This window comes from Pelodiscus sinensis, chromosome 1 (genome assembly GCF_049634645.1).
Source record: "Pelodiscus sinensis isolate JC-2024 chromosome 1, ASM4963464v1, whole genome shotgun sequence".
NCBI classification, from domain to species: domain Eukaryota; kingdom Metazoa; phylum Chordata; order Testudines; family Trionychidae; genus Pelodiscus; species Pelodiscus sinensis.
The window spans coordinates 317,464,713-317,480,956 of NC_134711.1; the positions used below are offsets into that span (position 1 = coordinate 317,464,713).

General features: G+C 47.0%; 1 protein-coding gene and 1 long non-coding RNA gene across 4 annotated transcripts in view; both read right to left on the reverse strand.

Moving 5' to 3' along the window:
• Nucleotides 1-1,946: 1,946 nt before the first annotated feature.
• On the reverse strand, nucleotides 1,947-8,819 carry LOC142826577 (uncharacterized). The gene is made up of 5 exons (XR_012900796.1): nucleotides 8,688-8,819; nucleotides 8,366-8,586; nucleotides 4,357-4,482; nucleotides 3,727-3,888; nucleotides 1,947-2,670 (listed from the first exon to the last, which is right to left on the reverse strand). It is a non-coding gene; the product is annotated as an uncharacterized LOC142826577 (long non-coding RNA).
• Nucleotides 8,820-10,955: 2,136 nt separating this feature from the next.
• MYO7A (myosin VIIA) overlaps nucleotides 10,956-16,244 on the reverse strand; it is a 182,621-nt gene continuing 177,332 nt past the window's right edge. For all 3 annotated transcript variants that reach the window (XM_075919509.1, XM_075919508.1, XM_075919510.1), the window contains one exon: nucleotides 10,956-14,749. In XM_075919509.1, coding sequence (XP_075775624.1) covers nucleotides 14,657-14,749 — 93 coding nt within the window. In that variant the 3' untranslated portion in view covers nucleotides 10,956-14,656. The remainder of the gene's footprint in view (nucleotides 14,750-16,244) is intronic.

The window sequence follows — 16,244 nt, forward strand, 5'->3', positions numbered from 1 at the left end:
GAGGTTTACCAAATTTGGAATAAGTGCTCCGCTATTTCAAATGAATTTCGAAATAGCAGTTTGACTGTGTAGATGCTAGTGAAGTTATTTTGAAATAATGGCTGTTTTTTCAAAATAACTTTGCTGCGAAGACATACCCTCAGAGAAGTTGAGGTTTCCAGAAGATCCACTGTAAGTAACCAGTATGCAGGGTTTTCTCCCTTGCCCTTTCTCCACTAAGATGGTAGAAGACCCTCAGTCCAGTGCCTCTTGGGGGTCTCTAACCACTCTTCTGTGATACACACCAAGCTAGATCTAAACCCTATAGCTAGTGATATGGGGTCTGGTTTTTTTTATCATCTTCACTTTGTCTTTCTGGGAATTCAGTGTTGCTGATGAATTCTGGGCTGTAAGTGGCATTGACTGTTCAGGTGAGTTACCCTCCCTCTTGTCTAGCCTCTTTCTGGGTCAGAAGGCTATCTGAGAACTGCATGGGCTCGTCTACATTGGCCCCTTTTCCGGAAGGGGCATGTTAATTTCAGAGGTCGCAATAGGGAAATCCGCGGGGGATTTAAATATCCCCCGCGGCATTTAAATAAAAATGTCCGCCGCTTTTTTCCGGCTTTTAGAAAAGCCGGAAAAGAGCGTCTACACTGGCCCCGATCCTCCGGAAAAAGCGCCCTTTTCTGGAGGATCTTATTCCTACTTATTCAAAAAAGGGTGCTTTTTCCGGAGGATCGGGGCCAGTGTAGACGCTCTTTTCTAAAAGCCGGAAAAAAGCGTTGGACATTTTTATTTAAATCCCCCACGGATTTCCCTATTACGACCTCTGAAATTAACATGCCCCTTCCAGAAAAGGGGCCAATGTAGACGTAGCCCATGTGTTTACCTACAGACTTAGGATAGGTGCCTGTAATAGTGATTGAGGGAAGGCATCTCTGCTTTTTTAAGCTAAGTCCCTGTTTGTGCTTTGCAGACCTTTATCAGGGAGGAACGATTGGATCCCCTAGCTTCCCCCACTGTTCTATGAGGGAATGGCTGTCCTGAGATATCACTGACAGGGCTGCTAGGCTCACTGGTCTTATGACTTCTCTATATCAGGGACCAGCTCATTTGTTAATAATTCACCTTGGACGGGAGCTGGGTGAAGGCTGGAGGGTCAGTTTTGCTGTGATGATCACCAGTTAAGCTCTACAGAGAATCATAGAAATGCAGGGTGGAAGTGACCTAGAAAGACCCCCTAGTCCAGCTCCCTGTGCTGAGGCAGGACCAAGTATTCCTACACACTTTTGTCTAACTGGTTCTTAAAAACCTCCAGTGATGGAGATTCCAGAACCTCCCTTTGAAGCCTACTCCCTAGCTTAACTGTTTTTATAGTTACTTAGAAAGTTTCTCCTAATATTGAACCTAAATCTCCCTTGCTGCAGATTAAGCTGATTGCTACTTCTCCTACTTTCAGTCCACATACTGTCTAGACCATCCCTGAGTTGACTTGATGTTAACTCGATAACACCACCAGTCCGTGAGCCACCCATCCAATCTTCTCAAGGCTCTGCCAGCCCTTACTTTACCTTGCAGGGTAAAAAGTAATGGTGCCTGACGGGAATGGGAGTGTGAAGTTTGAATATGAAGGTGGGGCGGAGGGGACGACACTTACCTGGCTCTGTACCTCCTGTCGCTCTCAGGCACCATGAATCTGGCCAATGGAAGCAGCAGGGAAAGCTTTCAGGTGAACAGTTTCTTGGACTGCCAATCCCCCTGCTCAGAGGAGGAGGAGTGGGAGTGCATGGAGCTGCTTCCTGTCCCCATGAGCTAGATCTGGCCCATGAGGATCCTCCCCCAAGAGGGGAGCTGCAGAGCTGGAGCACCAGTGTAGGCTCCGCAGTATAGGGGTGTGTGAACCCAGAGCCTGCAGCTTACCTGCAAGATGGTTGCAGACCACACTTTGTGAACCACTCACTGCCTTACATGCTTTCTCTGGGCCTTGTGGAGGGTACTCAGAGTCTGGGTATGTATATGCAGTAAGGAGGAGAAGGGAATGGGCTGGGAACAGAGAGCCTAAATCGTGATGTTAGATGCACTTCAAGCACCCACCTGACAATTTTTGTCCTGCATGCATTGACCATATAGTAGTCACCGAGCCCCCCAGTGAAATGCAAACCACCAGCGTTTGACAGACAGGAATGTAGGATGGCAGAATAGTGCTGGGAGAATTTTTATTTTCATAGAAACTACTGAATACATTTAAAGAGGTTTTCAAATCTCAGTAAAGGTGCATCTCCACTGCACCCGTAGGTCAAAATAAGCTACGCAATTTGAGCTACGCAAATTGCATATCTTATTTCAATCTAATTTTGAAATAGATTATTTTGAAATTTCAGAATAAAGCGCTATTCCAGCAAGTCCCTTAACCTTCATGGAACGAGGGCTACAGGGACACCGGAATATATTTCGAAGTAATGGGTGCATTTAAAGATGCGAAATAGCTATTTGTGGATACTTTTGATATCCCAAAATAGAACTGCTGTCTAGACGTAGCCTAAATGTATAGGAGCAGAAATTGAGCTTCAAACATTTGCCATTTAAAGAAATAAAATGAAACATTTCTGGTGTGAAAGAAAAGTACACTTGCTGACTTCTTCATTCTCTTTAAAAACACCATGGTTCTTTAGAAGTTTTCTCTTTTTCTGCCTGTGGAATAGAAATACGGAAATAATAAGGTATTTGTTTGAGACAAAATGCAGAGAAATATGTACCATGATTGCTGTCCCTTTGTGAAGTGTCTGATGGAAGCAAATGTTCACACACAAGTGCCATAGTTTTAGAGCACAGTTTTGCCACTGTAACTTAGAATGAGTAGGTCCTGACTCCGAGAACAGTGATGTGAGGGCCAGATTCTGCCATACTTACAGGCTACGTCTAGACTGGCATGATTTCCAGAAATGCTTTTAATGGAAAAGTTTTCTGTTAAAAGCATTTTCAGAAAAGAGCATCTAGATTGGCGTGGACGCTTTTCCGCAAAAGCACTTTTTGCGGAAAAGCATCTGTGCCAATCTAGACGCGCTTTTGCGCAAAAAAGCCCCGATCGCCATTTTAGCCATCAGGGCTTTTTTGTGCAAAACAGTACTGTGCTGTCTACACTGGCCCTCTTGCGCAAATGATTTGCGCAAGAGGGCTTTTGCCCAAACTGGAGCAGCATAGTATTTCCGCAAGAACAATGACAATCTTACATGAGATCGTCAGTGTTCTTGCAGAAATTCAAGCAGCCAGTGTAGACAGCTAACAAGTTTCTCCGCAAAAGCAGCTGTTTTTGCGGAAAAACTGGCCAGTCTAGACACAGCCACATTGCACAATCTCACATTCAGCAAGCAGCCATACTGCTTTCAATATCCTCTTTGGTAGAGCAAGGTACTACTCACTGGCAGTTAGGTTAGCAGCATGCCATCATTGATTTCTGCAAAGCACTGGTGTGTAGGGGACCCTTTGTCAGTCCCGGTCTATAACTCCATTAGGTGGTTTTGCGATATGGACAGCTTACTCTTAGACTCCAGAAAGAATAGGCGGAAGGGATAAAGTATATCATGTTGGCTTGATCTAAATTTAGGTACTCTCACTGAGTAGTACCTTGCTCAGAGAGTAGACCATTCAAATCAGTTTGGCTGTCTGAGTAAGGTACTTAAAGGATGACAAAATCTGTCCCTTTTTGGTATTTTTTATATCAAAATTAACATCTGACACTGAAATTACCATATAATCGCTGAATTCCTTGTCTGTCGTCATCTGGAAGGACGAAGGTGTTTGGATCCCAGTAGCGATAAATAGGGTACATCAGAGCACCTTGAACATTTGAATGACCCAGTCCCAAAGAATGGCCAAATTCATGAGCAGCAACAAGGAACAAATTTGTTCCTAAATTTTTCATATAATAAAAAGAGGAAAAGAATTGTTAACATACAATGGAACGGAGAATCACAAGCAGAAGAATTCACATCTTTTCATTGTGATGAAATCCTATAGGTTTAATTTAAGTTTATCTGCTCTCCCATGTTTTAGTAAGAATTTTTCAGAGGCCATGAATGGGAAGTCAGGAAACCTGCAATCTATTCCTGACTCTCCTTTTGTTAATGGAGATCACTTTTGACAATCACTTAAAGTTGTGTCTAACTTACAAAAACACCAGGATAATATTGCTCTCCCACTTTTGTAAAGTGATTTGAGCTCCACAGAATACAGACCTTATATATATGCTCTGGCAGGCAAAGGTAAGTATGTTACATTATATATAAGAGAGAGGGACAAACAGTTATAGGAAGAAAATGCCAGGGCTTTGTGTAGAAGGAGCTGAATTTGTTGCGACGGGCACAGGAAATACTTTACCTATATGATTTTGTGACCATTTCTCAGCTTCATCAAAATGAGCATCTCCTCCTATCCCTGGGCTTGGTGCAAAGGCATGAGCCAGTACTCCTCCCCTTCCATCAAAGGGAGATTGGTCGCCGTGTGCTGCATAGGAAAGGAAATTAATATGTCATCAATTAACACAAAGATTCATTTTAAACACAGTTACATATCTTGAAGTTTAGAATTTGCTTTTATTCATTGTAGATAATAATATATTAAAATGAGACTAAAATAATGTTAAGGTTGCAAAGTCAAACATTCAAAAGGTAGGAAATGTTACACTTAAGATTGCCTGTTCAATGAACTCAGCTCCCATGTGTGTGCACATTATGGTACGGTTTTTAATTCCATGATTGCAAACTATTTTTTCCCATGGACTTCTGTCTTATGGAGGGCATTTTCTCAGTAATGGCTGAATCATCTTCTCTGAAACTTTCCAAAATTTCAGCCTGAGGCTCAAACCAAGTGAGAAAATGTCTGGCTTAAGTTTTGCAAAGTTATAAGCATCTGAAGGCAAGGTCCTAGAATTGACAGCATTGGGCAATAATAAGGATAGATTATGCTACCTGCACTACCTGTGCTACTTCAAGTGAATGATTTTAGGGAACCACTGCTTTGAAAAACTGAGCCTCTCATTTGGTAAACTAATTTAATGTGTCTTCTGTTAGAATCTCCCGTAAGAGTGGCTGAGGTGTCTGGATCTTCAGCTGGAGGTTGGATGGAAAAGGTTGACTCTCCTCTTCTGCCTATAAGAAGGGCTACAATTTCTTGCTGGAATTCAAGGATTTGCAGGACAGTTGTCAAAAATTCATAACCCAGGAAGACAGTACAACATTATTGTACTATTGGATGTTTGGGAATGAATCTTTAAGGGTTTGGCTACACTCAGAATGCTACAGCTGCACCACTGTAGCACTTCAGCATAAGTAGCACCCACAGTAATAGGAGTTCTCTCCTTGGTGGAGGTACATCACCTCCCCAAGAAGGGGTAGCTAGGTCAATGGGAGAATCATAGAATCATAGAATAATAGGACTGGAAGGGACCTCAAGAGGTCATCGAGTCCAGCCCCCCGCCCTCAAGGCAGGACCAAGCTCCACCTACACCATCCCTGACAGATGTCTATCTAACCTGTTCTTAAATATCTCCAGAGAGGGAGATTCCACCACCTCCCTTGGCAATTTATTCCAATATTTGACCACCCTGACAGTTAGGAATTTTTTCCTAATGTCCAATCTAAACCTCCCCTGCTGCACTTTAAGCCCATTACTCCTTGTCCTGTCCTCAGAAACCAAGAGGAACAAATTTTCTCCTTCCTCCTTGTGACACCCTTTTAGATATTTGAAAACCGCTATCATGTCCCCCCTTATCTTCTTTTTTCCAAACTAAACAAGCCCAGTTCATGAAGCCTGGCTTCATAGGTCATGTTCTCTAGACCTTTAATCATTCTTGTCGCTCTTCTCTGTACCCTTTCCAATTTCTCCACATCTTTCTTGAAATATGGCGCCCAGAACTGGACACAGTACTCCAGCTGAGGCCTAACTAGTGCAGAGTAGAGCGGCAGAATGACTTCACGAGTTTTGCTTACAACACACCTGTTGATACAACCTAGAATCATATTTGCTTTTTTGGCAACAGCATCACACTGTTGACTCATATTCAACTTGTGGTCCACTATGACCCCTAGATCCCTTTCTGCCATGCTCCTTCCTAGACAGTCGCTTCCCATCTTGTATGTATGGAACTGATTGTTCCTTCCTAAGTGGAGCACTTTGCATTTCTCTTTATTAAACCTCATCCTGTTTACCTCTGACCATTTCTCTAACTTGCTAAGGTCATTTTGAATTATGTCCCTATCCTCCAAAGAAGTCGCAACCCCACCCAGTTTGGTATCATCCGCAAACTTAATAAGCGTACTCTCTATCCCAATATCTACATCATTGATGAAGATATTGAACAGTACGGGTCCCAAAACAGACCCTTGAGGAACTCCACTTGTTATCCCTTTCCAGCAGGATTTAGAACCATTAACAACAACTCTCTGACTACGGTTATCCAGCCAATTATGCACCCACCTTATCGTGGCCCTATCTAAGTTATATTTGCCTAGTTTATCAATAAGAATATCATGTGAGACCGTATCAAATGCCTTACTAAACTCTAAGTATATGACATCCACCGCTTCTCCCTTATCCACAAGGCTCGTTATCTTATCAAAGAAAGCTATCAGATTAGTTTGGCATGACTTGTTCTTCACAAACCCATGCTGGCTATTCCCTATCACTTTATTACCTTCCAAGTGTTTGCATAGGATTTCCTTAATTACCTGCTCCATTATCTTCCCTGGGACAGACGTTAAACTGACCGGTCTATAGTTTCCTGGGTTGTTCTTATTCCCCTTTTTATAGATGAGCACAATATTTGCCCTTTTCCAGTCTTCTGGAATCTCCCCTGTCTGCCATGATTTTTCAAAGATCATAGCTAAAGGCTCAGATACCTCCTCTATCAGCTCCTTGAGTATCCTGGGATGCATTTCATCAGGACCTGGTGACTTGCTGACATCTAACTTTCCTAAGTGACTTTTAACTTGTTCTTTGTGAATCCTATCTTCTAAACCTACCCTCTCTCTGCTTGTATTCACTACGTTAGGCACACCTCCAGACTTCTCGGTGAAGACCGAAACAAAGAAGTCATTGAGCATCTCCGCCATTTCCAAGTTTCCTGTTACTGCTTCTCCCTCCTCACTAAGCAGTGGGCCTACCCTGTCCTTGGTCTTCCTCTTGCTTTTAATGTATTTATAAAAAGTCTTCTTGTTTCCCTTTATGCCTGTAGCTAGTTTGATCTCATTTTGTGCCTTTGCCTTTCTAATCTTGCCCCTGCATTCCCGTGTTGCTTGCCTATATTCATCCTTTGTTAGTTGTCCTAGTTTCCATTTTTTATATGACTCCTTTTTTATTTTGAGATCATGCAAGATCTCCTTGTTAAGCCAAGCTGGTCTTTTGCCATATTTTCTATCTTTCCTACACAGCGGAATTGTTTGCTTTTGGGCCCTTAACAACGTCCCTTTGAAATACTTCCAACTCTCCTCAGTTGTTTTTCCCTTCAGTCTTGCTTCCCATGGGACCTTACCTACAAGTTCTCTGAGCTTATCAAAATCTGCCTTCCTGAAATCCATTACCTCAATTGTGCTGGTCTCCCTTCTACCTTTTCTTAAGATCATGAACTCTATTATTTCGTGATCACTGTCCCCTATACTGTCTTCCACTTTCAAGTTCTCAACTAGTTCCTCCCTATTTGTTAAAACCAAATCCAGAACAGCTTCTCCTCTGGTAGCTTTTTCAACCTTCTGAAACAGAAAGTTGTCTCCAATGCAGTCCAGAAACTTATTGGATAGCCTGTGCCTCGCTGTGTTAGTTTCCCAACAAATGTCTGGATAGTTGAAGTCCCCCATCACCACCAAATCTTGGGCTTTGGATAGTTTTGTTAATTGTTTAAAAAAGGCCTCATCCACCTGGCTAGGTGGCCTGTAGTAGACTCCTAGCATGATATCACCCTCGTTTTTTACCCCTTTTAGCTTAACCCAGAGACTCTCTACACAGCTATCTCCTACATTCATCTCCACTTCAGTCCAAGTGTGTACATTTTTAATATACAAGGCAACCCCTCCTCCCTTTTTTCCCTGTCTGTCCTTCCTGAGCAAGCCATACCCTTCCATACCAACATTCCAATCATGCGTCCCATCCCACCAGGTTTCTGTAATACCAATGATATCATAGTTGTATTTATTGGTTAGCAATTCCAGTTCTTCCTGCTTATTACCCATACTTCTCGCATTTGTATATAGGCATCTAAGATACTGATTTGATCTTACCTCCCTGTTGTGCCCTGGCCCTCCTTTCTCCTTGCCATTATAGGCCGTAGTCCCCCCCATTTCCAACCCATCTCCCAGTCCCGCACATGCAGCACTTACCTGTGGGCTTTGCTCACCTGCCCCCAACAAACCTAGTTTAAAGCCCTCCTCACAAGGTTAGCCAGTCTGTGTCCAAACAAGGCCTTCCCGCTCCTAGAAAGGTGAACTCCATCTCCGCCAAGCAGTCCTTCCTGGAAGAGCACCCCGTGATCAAGGAAGCTGAATCCCTCCTGGCGACACCATCATCGCAGCCAGGCATTCACCTCCAGGATTCACCTCTCTCTGCCCGGGCCCCTACCTTTGACAGGAAGGATAGAAGAGAATACCACCTGCGCTCCAAACTCCTTCACCCGTACTCCCAAAGCCCTGTAGTCACACTTGATCCGCTCAGTGTCACACCTGGCAGTATCATTTGTGCCCACGTGGATGAGTAGCATGGGGTAGTAGTCAGAGGGCCGGATAATCCTCGACAATGCCTCCGTAACATCTCGGATACGGGCCCCTGGCAGACAGCATACCTCTCGAGATGAGCTGTCAGGGCGACAGATGGGTGCCTCCGTTCCCCTCAGAAGAGAGTCTCCAACCACCACTGCCCTACGTTTCCTCCTCGCAGTGGTGGCAGGAGACTGCTCAACCTTGGTGGTGCAAGGCCTGGTCTCCTCCACTGTGGGGGGTGACTCCTTGTCTCCTGCTGAAAGTAAAGTGTAACGGTTATGTAACACAGTGGGAGGGTTAGGAGCAGGGGTGGAACACTGTCTGCTGCCGGAAGTAACCAGCTGCCAGTTCTCACCCTGCACCACTGCCTCCTCCATAAGTGGCTGGTCAACAGTCCCACATCCTAGGACAGTGACCTCCGTGGACTCCACAGGAATACTGTCCAGGAATTCCTCATGGCTTCGAATGCTCCTCAGCCTGGCCACCTCCTCCTGTAGCTCTCCCACCTGCTGCCTGAGAGATTCCACCAGCAGGCACCTTTCACAATGGTTGTCTCCCCCAGCCTGGAGATCACTCAGTGGGAATTGCAAGCCACAAATACAGCAAGACCACACCAGGACCTGGGTAGAGACATCCATGCTCAGGTTCTCTGTCTGGATACAGGCACAGGTGGAGGAGACAGGAGAAGTACTGGCACAAGCGCTACGGGTCTTCATCACCATCAGTCACTCCCTCTTCAACTCCCCTGTCTGCAGTCCCCTGTCCGCTTCGCTCCCCTGGTCGCACTGCTCTGGCTTTTTAAAGCCTGCTTGCCTAGGTCAGGCCTGCCCCCTTCTGAGTCACACAGGGGAAGGCTGAGCCTGAGGCTAATCAGAGGCAATCAAGGGAACAATGGCAGGCTCTCAGTCCCAACTGCCACAGAAGCTGAAACTGCTAGCACTCACCTGGAATCAGACTCAATTCACACTTCAAACTGTAAAATTCAAACAGTCAGGCACAGGCACACACTCACACCACAGCTTGTACTCTCACCGGGTAGCCTCTTCGGCGGTGGGGTCGCTTTGCTCTCCCTCTTCAACTCCCCTGTCTGCAGTCCCCTGTCCGCTTCGCAATACATTGTTTGTAAGTGACTTTTACCACTGGTCCTGCACACAAGGTGGCACATTGCAGCCAAATGAACCATTGTGAAACCTAAAGGCTTTGGTGCTGGCTTGCGCCCCTGCCAGATACATGAAGAGGAGCAGGCACTGACACAAGCTCTATCAGTCTGAATGTTGGGGGACGGGAAGTAAAGATGTCTGATAATAAGGAACTGGGTTCCTATGCTGCTTCACTGCTTGGGGGGGGGGGGGTGGTGGAAGCTGAACTCTTTAGCTGGGGTTAGCGTGAACAGCCCCACACAGTGTGCAGACAGCGGACCCTGACAGACTGTACATAGCTCTCACCTCTATTTCTTACTGCCTCGTGAGTTAGTTTATTATAAGATTGGCTGCAAGCCTTGAATGGACCTCATTGCCGGGGGATGGTCAAAACTATAGCAGGGTTTAAAGAGGAGCTAGCTAAGGTTGATGGGGCCAGTGATGGCTATTAGCTAAGATGATTAGGGATGTGAAAGTCTTCCTGCTTTGGATGTCCCTAGCTTCTCATTGCCAGATGCTGGGAGTGGATGAATCACTCGCTAAGTGCCTGTTCGGTTTGGTCCTTCTGAAGCACGTGGCATTGGCCACTCATGGAAGACATAGTAGGCTAGATGGACCTTTGGCCATACTGCATCAGCTCTCTCTCACGTTGTCTTTGGTGGGGGTGTCACTGACCTGTGACTGGTCCAGTGGCATAAGGGATCATGTACCCCGAAGGCCGATATGCCAAAGTGGGTCTGTTTGTGGTGCCCTGCGAACACTGTTGAGGCATTCACACTTGTTACTCGGGTAGTGAAGTCACAACCAGTTGAGGACTTGGGGGCCTGCTTCTTGACAGGCTGCTGCAAGGTTGGCACCCATGTTCACGAGCCCCCTAGGCTCCCTGACAGTCTCCATGTGAACAATTTGCTCCTTCTGTCCAGGCTGACTGTCTAGTGTTAGTGTCCGGCTCTGGAGCTTGTTGTGGCTTTGTGTGCAAGACTGACATAGCCGCCATTGTCAGGTCGCTCCCTGTGTATTCACTGACAGACCATGAACAAGTCACCTGGCAGCCATCCCTTCAATGAGCGGGACAGTGAACTGCAAAGACGAGCTTCTCGCCAGGCCTTCGCCTCTTATTTTTTTATTAGCATATTTAACACAGCTGGACGCTTTTGTGTTACATCGTGTGTGTGAACAGAACCAGACACAGCCACTAATACACACAGGGTAGGACACATACACACGCACACAAATGTCAAAGGGACCGCTGAAACTGGAACCGCACGCGCCAGCTAACTGTATGGGGCGTGCATCAGGCTGCTGCTCACACGACCCACATAGGGAAGAATGAGTTGAGGTGGCACAACCACGGTGTTAGTCTTTCACTGAACACAAAGTGAACACGAGCAGTGAAGGGCTGGGGCCTACTGTGTCCCTCAGAGCCAAGCAAAAGGATGGGCAAAATAACAGTGGCTTCACAATACAGGCAGTCCCCGGGTTACGTACAAGATAGGGACTGTAGGTATGTTCTTAAGTTGAATTTGTATGTAAGTCGGAACTGGTACATATTGTAGGGGAAACTCTAGCCAAACATTTCTCCAGAGCTCAGTTTTATTCTCCCACACCTCACTTCCCTCAGTCCTTTATTCTCAAGCTGAGGTGTCTGCTGAGAAAAGCCGCTCCGCGTCTCCCTGGTCTGCTGGGGGGGGGGGGCGCTAGCTTCGCGTCTCCCTGGTCTGCTGGGGGGGAAGCAGCTAGTGGGGGTTGCATCACCCCATTTGTAAGTAAGGATCCAATGTAAGTCGGATCCATGTAACCTGGGGACTGCCTGTAGTGCAACAAGGCCACAGGTGAGCTATGAACTGCTGGTGGGGGTGGGAGGAGGAGGAGAGCATATAAGGGGCACAGGCTGTGAAAGATTAATTTTGATGATCCAGCAGGCTCAGTTCTGACCCCTATTCTGATTGTACTCCAGTACAATGCGACTGACTTCAGGAAAGCCGCCCAACTTACACACGTGGAAAGTGGCACAGAACAAGCCCGAAGTTCTGTCCCCTGCCTTCAGATGACTACATGCAGTCCCTCATGCCCGTCAAGCAAAGGAACAGGGCCCAGTGCCACTGTTTTACCCATGTATCCTCGGGGGTGGCTTGTGTGGGAGATGATAAAGTTAATTTGTGCACCACTCTGTGTGGAACCTGCTCCTTTCTGAAGTCCAGTTATGGACTGTAAGACAGTTCATAGAGCACAGGTCCATCAATGCCTATAAGCCGAAGGGGCAGCGATACAAACACCATGCTCTGCAGTGTCTCTAGCCTCTGCCAGAAGCTGGGAATGGACAATAGGGGTGGATCACTTGATGATTACCTGTTCTGTTTATTCCCTCTGGGTACTTGGCCTTGGCCACTGTTGGACAAAAGCATACTGGGCTAGATGGACCTTTGGTCTGAGCCGATATGGCCTTTCGTATGTTCTTAAAGTGCAACTCTCCTATACATATGCTCAATTGCTGAGTGAGGCAGAGAGCTGTGGGGAAGAGGAGCATGAGAATGCACCGCCGACTCTGCATTGACCTAGTATGATGCAAATCATAGGTACTGAGCCAACCAAGCACAGTTCTGCTGAGAGACACCCAACGTTAGTGGCATCAGCATCGAAACTGGCCCTCAGCCCATTCTGACAGTGCCAGGTGCCACGGCCTGTTGAGATCAAGCCTGGCTGTTGGGACTCAGTCATACAAATTTCATTCATAGCTACACAGCCTCCCTGTAGTTGGCCACATACAACTCATGTTTGATGCCATGACACCCAAGGGTGGGCTACTGTCCTTCCAGTGCGGCATGTCAGTGTTGTGCCTGGTGGCAGCGCTGACTGACAGGTTTCAAATTTGGGTTGCTAATGATCCAGAACACAGCCACATAATCTATTTGCCTGAACCCTGGAAACAAGAGCCAGTTAGCTAATGCAGGCGACTCCCTCTTTACCGCAGGGTTCAGGGCAGAATTTTGGCCCACACCACACTGTTGACCCTATATATGTGCTGGTACAGCAATTTACTGCTGCCTTACCCAACTCCTGTACAGTGGGTGGTTTAGCTATGTTCAGCTATACAGCAGTGAAAGGCCTCCTAACAACATAAGGTGCCTGACTTCCTCGCTACTGAAACACAATGGTGCTAGGGAATGCAGCAGAGAATTTAGACTCAGCTGTCAGGGTGATGCAGGCATTGCTTGTGTTCATAGGGGCTGGGCACTGAACACGGGTGCTGGCATCTTCTTACGTTTCTCTGCTTTTCAGTAGCGTTTTCCCGCTAGCCCCCAATGAATTAACTTTGCAGCAGGCACTAGTCCTGTGTTTATAGGCAGAGGCAATTGTTCAACTTTCCTTTGCCACAAGGGGTCAGAGCTAAATTTAAAAATCAGACATGGGGCTGAGCCACAAAGCTCAGCTTCTATGGGCAGCCAAAGTTTCTAGGTGAGTCTAGTGCAGAGATGGGAAACAGTCCCTGTGCCTTGACCAGAGCTGTCTACCTGCAGCAAACCAGAAACTGCAGAAGCAGCATGACACAGAACACCTACTTGTTACAGCCTGCCAGACTGGTGCAGAGGATGATGGGAGGTTAGTCTGCATCCATGGTTAATTTTTCTTATTTACTGGCTCTGCGTTGGCTGCTCCACTAATGTTTCACAGCAGCTGTGAGACAAACACATTCCAGCTGCGTGTAATGCTGCACAGAGACCGAATGCTGCTCCACCCAGATTTGACATGCAAAGAAAGGTGACTGTGGTGCACATTTGAACTGCAGCGTTTCACACAACACAGCAGGGCTTGGCCAACGTCTTCCAACTCTCAGGGCCTGACGCCGCATTCAGGCTTCCACCTAAATGCCTGGTTCTGCAAGGTGTATTCTGTGGGTGGGGGTTGGGGGGGGGGAGGGGCTCTGCTGACTTTAGTTTGCTGTGTTTGATGCTGAACTATGGGCCACCCGAAATTTGAACAGTTTGACCTATGAACACTCAGTCTCAGCCTTGAGTGCTGGGTGTGTGAGCGATTCTACTGCGGGAACCAGTGGGGAGCCTTCCCCAGAGTCAGCCTCCCAGAACCCATCATTCTTTTTAAAAAATAAATAAATACAAGAATAAGAAACGAGACCTTTAAATATACCCATCCTTATGTGCGCGGCTCCCATTGTTGCTTTGCCATGGTACAGGCTATTCAATTAGGAGTAAGAAAAAAACAAACCAACCACTATTTTAAATGCACTTTTTCCTTCTGTTCTTTTTGGATTCTTTTCTCTGTTGGAATGCCAAAATCTCCCACCCCCTGCAGAGTGGGTCGTATTTCGCTGTACAGTGGAGTAGGGTTAAGTTCCTGACTGGCAAAGATCTGATGCCCTGAATTTCTCCAAAGCCTTGACCGGCACCCTGGCCACCGTCCCCTTTTTAAAAATGACACACAACACTTTTTCCTACAGTCCTTTGCAAACGTCAGACATTTGGTTTGATAGTAAACACCCTGCTGGAGTTTCTCTGTTGATCAGTCACTGTCTGTCACCTTAAAAGCACAGAGGTTTAGAACAGGGCTTACTAGGGTGGAGAGGGAAATGGGAGGTCAGCGTCACAGGTAGTCATCCTCGCTGGAAGGGGAAGCGGGACTCGAGCCCTCAAGGTCAGAGTCGGATGAGCTGTCTGATGGGGTCCGGATCATCTTCCACATCTGGGCTGAAAAGGTTTGGCCCCAGCTGCAGGGGTATCCCACAGGCCTCAGCTGGTGAATTAGTTCCATGGCCACCTGCCAGTGGCTTCTTTCCGTTCACTTGCTGCTGCCCTTTGCGCTCCTCTGTTTGCTCATGGCTGTTAACATCTGACTGATGTACGAGGTCAAGAGGTCATCCATCTTGTAGCCCTGGTAGGAAGTAATGAGAGATCAGACACGTCACCTGGGAAGCATAACTTCTGGTCGCTGGATTATGTCTTTGGTAGGAACTATGACCAGGCTTCTGATGACCCTCCTCCCCCATTTCCTGCACTGCAAAAGAACAGCCAATGTAAAGCTGGTACGTGCAAAACTAACCCAAGGAAATATCTCTTCATACACACATAACTGGACTGTGGAACACTCTGCCACAGGACGTTGTTGTGGCCAAGGACTCGGCCAGGCTCCAAAAGGGTTTTGGAATCTCCAGAGTAATTATAACAAATGAGGGCAAATGATGGAAGGGATAGTAACCCTTGTACTTCAGAGCATAAGCTAATCTCTACTTATTAGAGACCAGGGACCTCATGTGCGAGCAGATTGCTCCATGTTAGTCTACAGTGGGGTTCTTCCCTCTTCTTGGTGGTGCTGGTCAATATTCCCTCTAATCTGTCCCATTTTTTCCCATTCAGGTGCAGAATAAAGTTTTCTATGTGCACTGAGGTATGTGAGGATGTGCACCACCAGCAGAAACACAAAGCCTAGCTGTGGGTGCTCTGCTAGTCAGATAGGTGGCATTTAAATTTCTCCTGAGCAGTTGCACAAGCGCCCAGCTTACAGGGAACCCTGCTGGTGCTGGCTATGGGTTGGAGACAAGATACTGAGCTAGATGGACCTCAACTCTGATCCCATCTGGCACTTCCTCTCTGGCACTAAAAATCGAAGTGTGATGCTCTCGGGGCACCCCATATGAGCCATGAGAGTGTATCACAGACTCTGATTTGCTATGAACTGGCGGGGCAGGGCAGCCTGGTACTGGATGTGAGACTTGCACTAAGTGTCCAGCATGTTCACCAGTAGCAGAGTACCAGGACAGTGGTGGTTCTGCCTGCTTGGCTTGCTATACAGCACCTCCGACTCTTGATGTGCCTGGGCACTAACCTGGCTGAGCATTCGGACTCCTCACCCTCTGACAAAGGATGTCAGCCAGAGGAACAGGCCAAGCCATGCTGGAACATAGACTATGCACAGATCCTCTGCTGGTGTAAACTGGTGCAGCTCCACTGACTTCCATGCAGCCACCACCACTGACACCAGCTGAGGGTTTGACCGTGTGAGTACATAGCCCAGCTCGCGTCCGGAGTTCCTGCCCTCACATCCAAGGAGTTGATAAATGAATTTATCCTGCACACTCGACCCCCTTGCTTGCTTTCTCCCCACCAAACCATCTCCCCAGGATTTAGTCTTGCATCCCAGGCCACTGAGCTGCTTCCCACCACTGCGGCTTTCCTGTCAATCAGCCTGCTCCAGAAACCTGCCAGCCTCTTTCAACCTGCAGTATTACTTCCAAAGCTGCCCCTGCCTGGAACCCGAGTCACCTCCCCCTCAGTAGTAGCTGTGTCTGAGCCTTAGCTTGCAGGGCTGGGAAGGGGAGCTCCCTGTGGGGGACATGTTTGGTGAACTCATTGATGCTCTGCTGCATGCT